Source organism: Notolabrus celidotus, chromosome 11, assembly GCF_009762535.1.
Source record: "Notolabrus celidotus isolate fNotCel1 chromosome 11, fNotCel1.pri, whole genome shotgun sequence".
Taxonomy (NCBI): Eukaryota; Metazoa; Chordata; class Actinopteri; order Labriformes; family Labridae; genus Notolabrus; species Notolabrus celidotus.
The window spans coordinates 37043998-37055251 of NC_048282.1; the positions used below are offsets into that span (position 1 = coordinate 37043998).

Genomic DNA, 11254 nt, shown 5'->3' on the forward strand with positions numbered 1-11254 from the left:
GAACCAGAACCAGAACCGAACCGAACCAGAATTGAACCAGAACCGAACCAGAACCGAACCAGAACCAGCACCAGGTCAAGCAAACAGAACCAGAACCAAACTGGATCAAACATTATTAATGTCCTCAGCTTGGATGGTCTGATCCGGTTTCTCCTCTCAGTGAGTATTTGCCCGGTCTTTGAGAAGAACCCTAACCCTAACCCTCTCTGAAGGAACAGATGAAGCCACGATACACAGCCTCCCCTCCATCACCTGGATCCTATATCCTCACATGTGATTGGCAGCATGGCCGCCATGCTGACCAATCAAAACAAAGTTCTGCTGTGAGCAGAGCTGGGGCTGAGCACTGAGAGAGCTAAGCAGGGACAGGAACTAACTGTGAGCCGGCTCTCTCTGGATGTGAGTCGGCTCTCTGTGGATGTGAGCCGGCTCTCTCTGGATGTGAGCCGGCTCTCTCTCTGGATGTGAGCCGGCTCTCTCTCTGGATGTGAGCCGGCTCTCTCTGGATGTGAGTCGGCTCTCTGTGGATGTGAGCTGGCTCTCTCTGGATGTGAGCCGGCTCTTCTGATTCACTATAAAGCATGGACTCTCAGAGCCGCAGCTTCTGATCATGACACATCTCTAATGTGCAGGCGGGACTCTGCAGCTGTTTAGACGTAAGGCCTGTTCTGAGAAAAGCAGAGCGGATGTTTTATGTATTCATAAAAACACCTTTCTCATAATTCTGAGATAATGAACTCGTCAATTCAGAAAAACAGAGCAGAGCTTCAGTATGTGAAAGTGTGGACGTCAACCAAAACACAGAGACAACATTTTAGGTGCATTTCAACCAAGAGTCCCGGGGTCTTTTAGTCCCCAGAACTACTTTCCCCTGAACTAAAAGGTTCCTGGTCCCCCATTGTTGTCTGTGTTTGGACCGCGGGCTGAAGTCCCGGGTAGATTGTGTAAATCAGGCCAGTGACGTATGGAGGAAACAAATTATATTAAATCATATTTTGAAATCTTAATAAAAACTAAACTAGTTTGCATTCCCAGGAACTCCCTCTGTGTTTCAACAGCTGTGTAAACTCCACAAACACTGACACGTTCAGCTGAAAGTCCCGGGACCTTTGAAAAGTACTACCACCCAAGCAGGGGCATTTTAGGGGGGAGATTATCTACCCCTGAACTAAACTTAGACCCTGGTTCCTCCAGTCGAAACACACGTAGTTCAGGGGTAAAGTTCCTGCGGTCGAAAAAAAAAACCTTCTTTACTTTACAGAGACTCGCACTTTCAATGGATTCAACGAGGCGTTATGTTTTATGGACAGTTATGTATTATTATCCAGTTTACATCTGTCATTGAAAAATTACATACTCCACCTTTAACAGAGTAACACTTGTCTTGTTTGTGACCTTCCCAGCAGCCCTGTGAATGAACTGATGTCATCATTTAATAATAAATAACTTTTAAAATAATGATGATTCAGTATTTTCTAAGCCACAGAAGAGGTTTAGAGCCACCGGAGAATTAAAAAAAAATTAAGGTCAACATTTTTTATTATCAATATTTCTGACTTTTTTCTCATAATAATAATTTTTTTTTTTTTAAATGACCTTAATTTTTTTTCTCAGAATAATAATAATAATATTTTTTTAAAAATGAACTTAATTATTTTTTCTCAGAATAATATTAATAATTTAAAAAAATGACCATAATTAATATTTTTTTTCCAGTGGCCCTGCTCCTCTTCCATACTAACCATTAAACTCTTATTTTGTTTATTTTTCTTTACAGACACATCCAGTAAATATGTTGATGCACTTCTTAAAGAGCTTCTTCCTGTTTAAAGATGGATGAAGTGTCTGATTTCTGATATAAAAGTAGAATAAAAATATTCTAATAAAATGTATTTCAGGATTTTTGAATAAAGATGACATTATTGACTTTCCAAGCATTGAACGCCTCCACCTGTTTCTCTACGTCTGTATTCGCGGTCACCTCTCAGGTCGCCGTGTTCCTCACCTGATGGCGTCGGTGTGGCTCCCTGCTTTCCTTCCCTTCTTCTCTTTAGTGTCTCTTCCTTCTTTCCTTCTCTCACATCTGTTGCTTTCTGTTGTTTCGTCTTCACTACTTCTACCTTCTTCTTCTTCTTCTTCTTCGCCACTTCCTTTCCTGCACCCACCCACTCTCTCTCATTGCCTCACACACACTTTTCAGCTCGCACATACACTTTCTATTCCCCTCATCCAAGGTTATGGGTCCCCTTAAGACTGCACGCCACGGGCTCCAGCGTCGTGTATCTGTGTATTTGTCTGTTTTTATGTGAATGTGTGTGCAGAGTTTCACAGTGGGGCCGTACAGACTGATTTGATTTTTCTCTCCAGCTGTCAGATGAGCAGCAGCAGCAGGATACAGTCCTACTGGGACGCAGGCAGGAAGGCTAACCTGCTAGCGTTATTAGCTGTCACCACAGAAAGGAAAATTAATAGAATCACGACAACACTCTCTCTGCATAACATGAGAAGATAACGACCTCTTGGGGGGAAATTTGGGGTTAGTTCGAAGCTCTGAGGCACATTTTGTGTTTTTCAGCTGAAACACTGAAGCTGTGGAGTTAGCATGTCGCTCATCTCCCTCGCCTCCGCTCACAGAAACCGCCAAGAAATACAGACTTCATCTTTCTCTGATTGTTCAGTGGTTTCATGAAGCTCTCATCATGTTGACAGCTGTGTTATACATACATTAATACTATGTCACTTAAAGGTACAGTGTAGTATTTAAAGGTACAGTGTAGTATTTAAAGGTACAGTGTAGTATTTACAGGTAAAGTGTAGTATTTAAAGGTACAGTGTGTAGTATTTACAGGTAAAGTGTAGTATTTAAAGGTACAGTGTGTAGTATTTACAGGTAAAGTGTAGTATTTAAAGGTACAGTGTGGAGTATTTACAGGTAAAGTGTGTAGTAGTTAAAGGTACAGTGTGTAGTATTTAAAGGTACAGTGTTTAGTATTTAAAGGTACAGTGTGTAGTATTTAAAGGTACAGTGTGTAGTATTTAAAGGTGCAGTATGTAGCATTTAAAGGTACAGTGTGTAGTATTTAAAGGTACAGTGTAGTATTTAAAGGTGCAGTGTGTAGTATTTAAAGGTACAGTGTAGTATTTAAAGGTACAGTGTGTAGTATTTAAAGGTACAGTGTGTAGTATTTAAAGGTGCAGTGTGTAGTATTTAAAGGTACAGTGTGTAGTATTTAAAGGTACAGTGTAGTATTTAAAGGTACAGTGTAGTATTTAAAGGTGCAGTGTGTAGTATTTAAAGGTAAAGTGTGTAGTATTTAAAGGTACAGTGTGTAGTATTTAAAGGTACAGTGTGTAGTATTTAAAGGTACAGTGTAGTATTTAAAGGTACAGTGTGTAGTATTTACAGGTAAAGTGTGTAGTATTTAAAGGTACAGTGTGTAGTATTTACAGGTAAAGTGTAGTATTTAAAGGTGCAGTATGTAGCATTTAAAGGTACAGTGTGTAGTATTTAAAGGTACAGTGTGTAGTATTTAAAGGTACAGTGTAGTATTTACAGGTAAAGTGTAGTATTTAAAGGTGCAGTATGTAGCATTTAATGGTACATTGTGTAGTATTTAAGGGTACAGAGTAATATTTAAAGGTACAGTGTAGTATTTAAAGGTGCAGTATGTAGCATTTAAAGGTACAGTGTGTAGTATTTAAAGGTACAGTGAAGTATTTAAAGGTGCAGTGTGAAGTATTTAAAGGTACAGAGTAATATTTAAAGGTACAGTGTAGTATTTAAAGGTGCCCAAAAACACAAACATCAGTTCTCAGACCACAGGGTCAGAGGAGGAAGGTGTCCTTGTGAAAGAACAAAGAAGACTGTTGAAAGCATCTGATAAAAGAAGCAGGGACTCTTTCAGCTTCAGTGAAATTACCCTGCAAGAAACAAACTGCTCTTATTCTCCGCTGTTTACCCAGACGATAATCTGTATGTTGTACAATCTGCTCAACTCTAGAGAGTGTCAGAAATCTAATTTCCCTCATGGACAGTAAAGGCAGAATGACTGAGGTGATCAGGGAGTCTGAGCTGATGCCTCCAGCAGCTCCTGGGGAAGTTGTTTCATTAGCTGCGATGGCAATTCAGCACTGTGGCGAAGAACGATTCACAGTATACCCGCAACTGAGATACTTAAATTCATCAGCTAATGACACAGGGCGAGCGGGTACCGTCACACGTGTGATACCGGGACCTGGAGCGAGGGAAGGAGTGAGCGTTAGAAAGAGGGAACGCAGAAAAGAGGAAGAGTTAGTGCAGCTGAGTGTGAGCGGGAGGTCTGAGAGGAAGGAGATAAAGGAGAGTGAAAGTAGAAAAGAGATGAAGAGGTAATGAAAGAGTGATACAGAGGTACAGCATCATTTAGTAATTTAGATTATTAGGGCCCTAGCACCGCTGGTGGCGAAGGCCCTATTGTTCTTCTAAGGATCGATTTTTATTATTCTTTGTCGCGCGACTTCAAACGCATTTTTGGCCCCCTGAACGTGAATGGAAGCGCGGATATTTGTGCACACTCATCAGGCCTGGTGAAAAATTTACTCATTTATGGGTCTCGCAAAAAAAAATCCAAAAATGAGTTCACTAGCGCCCCCTAAAATTTTCAAAAACACCTTTGTATTGGGGTTATTTTGAGCTACATGCTTGAAAATCTTTACACATATTCATGGCATCAGGACGCACAAAAAAGCCTCTCACACCCATATCCGAAACTCAACAGGAAGAGCGCCACCTAGCTTTGAAAATCAAAAATGGCTCCAAAAAGTGTCCAAAAACGTCCAAATAAGGGTGCATACTTTTGCTAGTAACTTCTAGAGCTTTTCTCCGATTCCGTCTAAACCAAGGGCAACCTATAGGAGACACCTTGACGAGAAAAAATTATCAGAACAAATTTTGATCAGACTAAAATTGTGGGCGTGGCAGGCGTTGAGGCGGGGCATCAAACGCACATACAGCTTTGAATGTCAATCAATCAATCAATCTTTATTTGTATAGCGCCAAATCACAACAAACGTTATCTCAAGACGCTTTTACAAACATAGGAGGTCTAGACCACTCTATGTCAAATTATGAACAGAGACCCAACACCAAGACAGGGTAAGACTCAGTCTGACCCCACCTTAATCCATCATGAGCATTGCACATCGCAGTATTTAGCTAGTTACAGTGGTGAGGAAAAACTTCCTTTTAACAGGCAGAAACCTCCAGCAGGACCAGACTCATGTTAGACAGCCATCATGTCTCGACTGAGTTGGGTCTGGAAAGACAGATAGAGGGGAGTAAGAGAGAGAGGTGATAGTGATGAGACGAGTCGTAGAAGCTGTTGCCGCTGGAGTCCAGCACGTCCGTATCAGCTGGAGTCCAGATCGTCCACAGCAGGAGGACGTCTACGGCAGCTCAGAGGAATCTACGAGACAAGGGAGCTCAGGGACTCCAGAAAGGTCTATGGTTAGTAACTTTAATGGGACAGGCAGAGTTAAAGTAAGTGATGAAGGGGTTGGGGGGAAGAAGGTGAGCTAGGATCCCAGTGTGTCAGTGTGCCAGTTCCCCCGGCAGTCTAGGCCTATAGCAGCATGACAAAAGCTGGTCCAAGCCTGATCCAGCTTAATGAATGTGAAGAATGACGCCCAAATAAGGGTGCATACTTCTGAGAGCTCCTCCTAGAGTTTTTCTTCGATTCAGTCCAAACAAGGAACATTCTATAGCCGACATATTGACGATTATAAAACCATTAAAGGAATTCTGTTCCGACTGAAATTGTGGGCGTGGCACACTGTCAGGTTTGGAGCTTTTCTTGGCAATCTGCCACAAACTTGGAACAATTGCACCACCTGAGGCAGCATATACTCTCAGATCTAGCTTTCGCATCGTGTGGTGGCAAATATCAGGCGACGGTTTACATGTGGCGAGGGCCCGTTCATCGCTGCTTGCGGCTTTAATTTATCTTGTATTTTTTATATTTTGTTGCATTTTTATTCTGGTCCTTGTTTTAGTATATGAAGAGTTCATTTGCAAATTAAAAAAAACAAAAACATATTTCCTTTTAATATATTTTTTTAATAAAGTTGAATTTTGAAGACACAGCTAATTATTAATGTCATTTTGACTTAGTAAAAGCCACCATACTTCAATTGATTGATAATACCTAAAGCTAGTAATAGAAATAAAAATGTTTTTTTTAACATTTTAAATTTTTTTTAAAAGAAAAAAAACTCTTCATATTTATTTGTATTATTTAATTGTTTTATATATATATATATATATTGTTACATTTTTCTTCACTGAATAATTTCTATGCTAGTCTTTACTTTATATTATTTATTATTCATTTATATATTTTTATTTAAATAGATATATTTGTCTATATTTAATTATGTATTTTGTTTCGGTGCAGTATCCCTACCATTTGCTCTGTTTATATCACTTCAATTTTTTGCCCCTGCTAAATTGCTAATTGTAAATATTCTGTTATTTTTCATGTATTCATTTTATTCAGTATTTATTTCTTATTTTATTCTGTTAATACTTGATTGTATGATTCTTTATTGAATATTAGATTAACTGTAACCACTGAATATCCTCCGGGATAAACAAAGTGTTCCTGATTCTGATTTATTTCAGTGTCCATGACAGAAGAAAGTCCACTTCCTGTTTCAGTTAGATTTATTTGAAGACATTAAAAAATAATCACAGAGCGGTGAAACAACACGAAGCAAGGTAACGTATAAAGGTCATAATAACACGTTTACAAATGATTCTTCATCTTCATCATCTTCATCATACAGCACAAAGTTTTCAGAAAAGTACAAGAAACTTCAGGAAGTGTCCAAACACAGGAGCAATGACTTCTGACCATCATTTTTCATTCATTACAAAAAAAAGGAAATAAAATGTGAACACAAAACTTAAAGTTCATGTTGTATTTCTGCTGAGAGGAAACTACAACACCAATATATCTGTGTTTGGTTTTAAACAGGGTGTTTTTTACCTCCTCTATGCAGACGATACACCCGTCAGGACGAACATACATGCATTTAAAGACCATTATCACCCAGCTGTGTGGGATGCTTGATTCTGATTGGTCCAGACCCCCATGACAATGGTTATTAACTTTCACTAACATGATCAACACCAGAGACAAACAGATCACACGTCATGCTGTGTTCTCATGAGCTTTGATCTAATGTTTACCTGTTTTTATTTAGTTTGCTGTGTTCTCATGAGCTTTGATCTAATGTTTACCTGTGTTTTTATTTAGTTTGCTGTGTTCTCATGTGCTTTGATCTAATGTTTATCTGTGTTTTTATTTAGTTTGCTGTGTTCTCATGAGCTTTGATCTATTGTTTACCTGTTTTTATTTAGTTTGCTGTGTTCTCATGAGCTTTGATCTAATGTTTACCTGTGTTTATTTAGTTTGCTGTGTTCTCATGAGCTTTGATCTATTGTTTACCTGTTTTTATTTAGTTTGCTGTGTTCTCATGTGCTTTGATCTAATGTTTATCTGTGTTTTTATTTAGTTTGCTGTGTTCTCATGTGCTTTGATCTATTGTTTACCTGTTTTTATTTAGTTTGCTGTGTTCTCATGAGCTTTGATCTAATGTTTACCTGTGTTTTTATTTAGTTTGCTGTGTTCTCATGAGCTTTGATCTAATGTTTACCTGTGTTTATTTAGTTTGCTGTGTTCTCATGAGCTTTGATCTAATGTTCACCTCTTTTTATTTAGTTTGCTGTGTTCTCATGAGCTTTGATCTAATGTTTACCTGTTTTTATTTAGTTTGCTGTGTTCTCATGTGCTTTGATCTATTGTTCACCTGTTTTTATTTAGTTTGCTGTGTTCTCATGAGCTTTGATCTAGTGTTTACCTGTTTTTATTTAGTTTGCTGTGTTCTCATGAGCTTTGATCTAATGTTTACCTGTGTTTTTATTTAGTTTGCTGTGTTCTCATGAGCTTTGATCTAATGTTTACCTGTGTTTTTATTTAATTTGCTGTGTTCTCATGTGCTTCGATCTAATGTTTACCTGTGTTTTTATTTAATTTGCTGTGTTCTCATGTGCTTTGATCTAATGTTTATCTGTGTTCCAGCTGTTAAGCACAGGTGGATAATAACAAAGGTGGGTTGGACTGAACGTGAGCAAAGACACAGGAAGGTTTATGCAGACCGGAGAAGGTTCATTTTGATTGTCGGAGGTTCTTCATCTCCAGTAGCTCTTGTCTCTCCAGTCCTCCCTGTCCATCTGGTCCCTGCGGTCCTCCTTGTCCATCTGGTCCCTGCGGTCCTACTTGTCCATCTGGTCCCTGCGGTCCTCCTTGTCCATCTGGTCCCTGCGGTCCTACTTGTCCATCTGGTCCCTGCGGTCCTACTTGTCCATCTGGTCCCTGCGGTCCTCCTTGTCCATCTGGTCCCTGCGGTCCTCCCTGTCCTCCTTGTCCCTCCTATCCCTCCTGTATGAAGAAAAGCACTCATTACTTGCGAACGCGTCCGTACATGGCGGTGCTTATTGAAAGTGTATTTTTGGTCTTTAACGCCGTCGATTAGAGATCAGAGAGAGGACAGGAAACGTGAGGAGCAACATGGCGAATGATTCAGCTGTCAGACCACGCCCACAGGTAAATAACAACAGCCGTCAGTATAGAGGAACTAAAATAAACCTCCAGTCTGTGAAATGATATGATCTTACAAAGACTGCAGGAAGAACTGCTGCAGGACAAACACAGAGGGAACACAGCACAGCTACGTTTGACTGATGCAGCAGCAGCGCCCTCTAGTGTCTTCTTAATGAGAGTGCAGGGAGTCATCTCTGGTTCTGAGGGTGTGGAGTTAAGACTTGTAAAAAAGTTGCTTTGCTTTTGTCTAATGACACATTTAGAGAAACACTTCCATCTGACAGAGTGAAAGAGAGAAAGAAAGGACCAGGGGATGACTTACCTGTGTCCAAGGGTCAATTAATTGTTCAGCAACTTCCAGGTAATCCACCCAGTCCCCTGAAGCCTCTTCCATCTTCAAAGATAACTTTTCACTTAGTTTCTTTTTCTGATTCTCTGCCACCATAGCTTCCCCCACTTCCAGAATCAGCTCGTATATGTCCACTTCTCTACTGCAACCTTTACATCCTAGACATGATTTGGGACAGCAGGTTCGCCAGAACGGCAGCGTGAAGCCGAAGAAAGTGAGCAACAAGAGCAGTAATAAGCCGTAGAACTGGAAGAAGAAAAAGAGCGGGTTATATCAGATCAGCGCTCACATGACATCTAACACACTTCAAACCTGACAACATACTTTAGCTGCCTCGTTCAAAACAAGCAATCAATCTCTAGTTCTTAATGTCCTCCTGATAAAACAAAGCATCTTCTTAGAGCTCCATCAGCAGAGCATTAAACACAGACATGACTCTGTAGTGGAAGTCACTGCATTAAACACAGACATGACTCTGCAGTGGAAGTCACTGCATTAAACACAGACATGACTCTGTAGTGGAAGTCACTGCATTAAACACAGATATGACTCTGTAGTGGAAGTCACTGCATTAAACACAGACATGACTCTGTAGTGGAAGTCACTGCATTAAACACAGACATGACTCTGCAGTGGAAGTCACTGCATTAAACACAGACATGACTCTGTAGTGGAAGTCACTGCATTAAACACAGATATGACTCTGTAGTGGAAGTCACTGCATTAAACACAGACATGACTCTGTAGTGGAAGTCACTGCATTAAACACAGACATGACTCTGTAGTGGAAGTCACTGCATTAAACACAGACATGACTCTGCAGTGGAAGTCACTGCATTAAACACAGACATGACTCTGTAGTGGAAGTCACTGCATTAAACACAGACATGACTCTGCAGTGGAAGTCACTGCATTAAAAACAGACATGAGGAAAACTGCCCTTATGGTCTGATGAAATCCTGGACGCTGTGTCCTCCGCTCTAAAGAAGAGAGGGACCACCCGGCTTGTTATCAGCTCACAGGTCAAAGCCAGCGTCCCTGATGGTATGGGGATCATAAGAGTCCATGGCATGGGTAGCCTCCACATCTGTGAAGGCTCCGTTAATGCTGAACAATATCAACAGGTTTAGGAGCAAATAAAAAGTACCATGTAAAATCAATCATCAACCTTATATTAAGAAAAGGAAAGTCTTACCTTTGAATTGTCTTTCATCTCCAGGATAGTCACCACAGGTTCACCTCCAGGCATGATATCCTTCTTTTCTTTACATTGCGTTGCTGCCACCGTTCGGTCATTCTGGTTGTTGCAGCAAACATACCAATCAGCATTGATCAGCACCGTGGCGACCCACACCCCTCCAACACAGAGAGCCTTTGATAAGCCACGGGTCAGAACCCAACAGAGGTCACATGAAAAGATCACGCACGAGTACCTCAATGATCTCTGGAAGTGTGCATCTGTTAGCAGCATTAAGGCAACCAGAATTAAAACTGGAAATACCATGTAACCATAGCAGAGCTTCTCCTGTGGTTCACAGGTGCAGGGAAATTCACCCTTTATTGCTTGGTAGGCAAAAACCAGGCCGCTGATGACAACGACATTGCTGTTGTCTTTAATCTCCTTCACAAAGGTCTCCATCAGCTTGGGGAGGGCCTGCATGGTTGAAGGAGAAGTGTTCCTCTTCTATGACTTGAAGGCACCAGAGACTCAAATATATATACTACGAGCAGTCCAAAGAACAAATCATTTCCTCTTTTTACAAACAGGAAACAGACAAGTGTCCATGGCACAAGTGTGAGTTCTAGGGGTGACCCCGACTAAGGATTTGCTTCGTGGGAATCAGTTCTGGGTTAGGGTTTTTTTTTTTCTTCACGACCCAAAGTCTGCATTATAGTGACCGTATGATGATAACACACAGAACCATTTACAATTAAGAGGATCATAGCTTACAGTGAAGGAGACACTAGAGTGGATAGGTATGAAACTTTTATTTTTTGAACATAATAAGAATATATAAATAATAATACTTTATTTATATAGCACTTTCCAATATAAGTAACGAAGTGCTTTACAGTGGGCAATAAAAACAAGACGTGCAAAGCAAAATGAAGCAATCCAAAATAAAATGAAAAAACAAAGAGGTGATGAACGAGGAAAAACTGACGAGGCCACCGTCCGTCAAACATACAAAAACATCCTGAACATGTTTGTGATTTGTCGCTGCTTTCTGTGTGTTTGTGGAGAAGATGATAACGCAGAGAG

The 11254-nt window shown here is 40.3% G+C and overlaps 2 protein-coding genes and 1 long non-coding RNA gene across 4 annotated transcripts in view; 1 reads left to right on the forward strand and 2 right to left on the reverse strand.

The window, feature by feature from the left end:
• LOC117820964 (inositol 1,4,5-trisphosphate receptor type 3-like) overlaps positions 1-2009 on the forward strand; it is a 56876-nt gene extending 54867 nt beyond the window's left edge. The window contains exon 27 of the mRNA XM_034694924.1: positions 1989-2009. Within this exon, the coding sequence (XP_034550815.1) occupies positions 1989-2009 (21 nt within the window). The remainder of the gene's footprint in view (positions 1-1988) is intronic.
• Positions 2010-6682: 4673 nt separating this feature from the next.
• LOC117821815 lies at positions 6683-7683 on the reverse strand. Its single transcript, XR_004633063.1, has 2 exons — positions 7386-7683; positions 6683-7228 (listed from the first exon to the last, which is right to left on the reverse strand). It is a non-coding gene; the product is annotated as an uncharacterized LOC117821815 (long non-coding RNA).
• A 50-nt stretch (positions 7684-7733) lies between these two features.
• Positions 7734-10659, reverse strand: LOC117821855. Of its 2 annotated transcripts, XM_034696389.1 has the most exons (3): positions 10187-10659; positions 8965-9237; positions 7734-8480 (listed from the first exon to the last, which is right to left on the reverse strand). In XM_034696389.1, exons 1-3 carry the CDS (start codon positions 10649-10651, stop codon positions 8472-8474), a joined length of 747 nt encoding a protein of 248 aa, XP_034552280.1. In that variant the 5' UTR covers positions 10652-10659; the 3' UTR covers positions 7734-8471. The 2 variants fall into 2 exon arrangements, with proteins under 2 accessions (XP_034552280.1, XP_034552279.1); XM_034696388.1 differs by lacking the exon at positions 7734-8480 and having other exon boundaries at positions 8843-9237.
• Between the last annotated feature and the right edge of the window lie 595 nt (positions 10660-11254).

Coding starts and splice junctions, on each gene's coding strand:
- LOC117821855 (XM_034696388.1), bottom strand. CDS start 10,651: ATGCAGGCCCTCCCCAAGCTGATGGAGACCTTTGTGAAGGAGATTAAA. Junction 9,238..10,186: donor AGATGAAAGACAATTCAAAG/GTAAGACTTTCC, acceptor TTCTTCTTCCAG/TTCTACGGCTTATTACTGCT.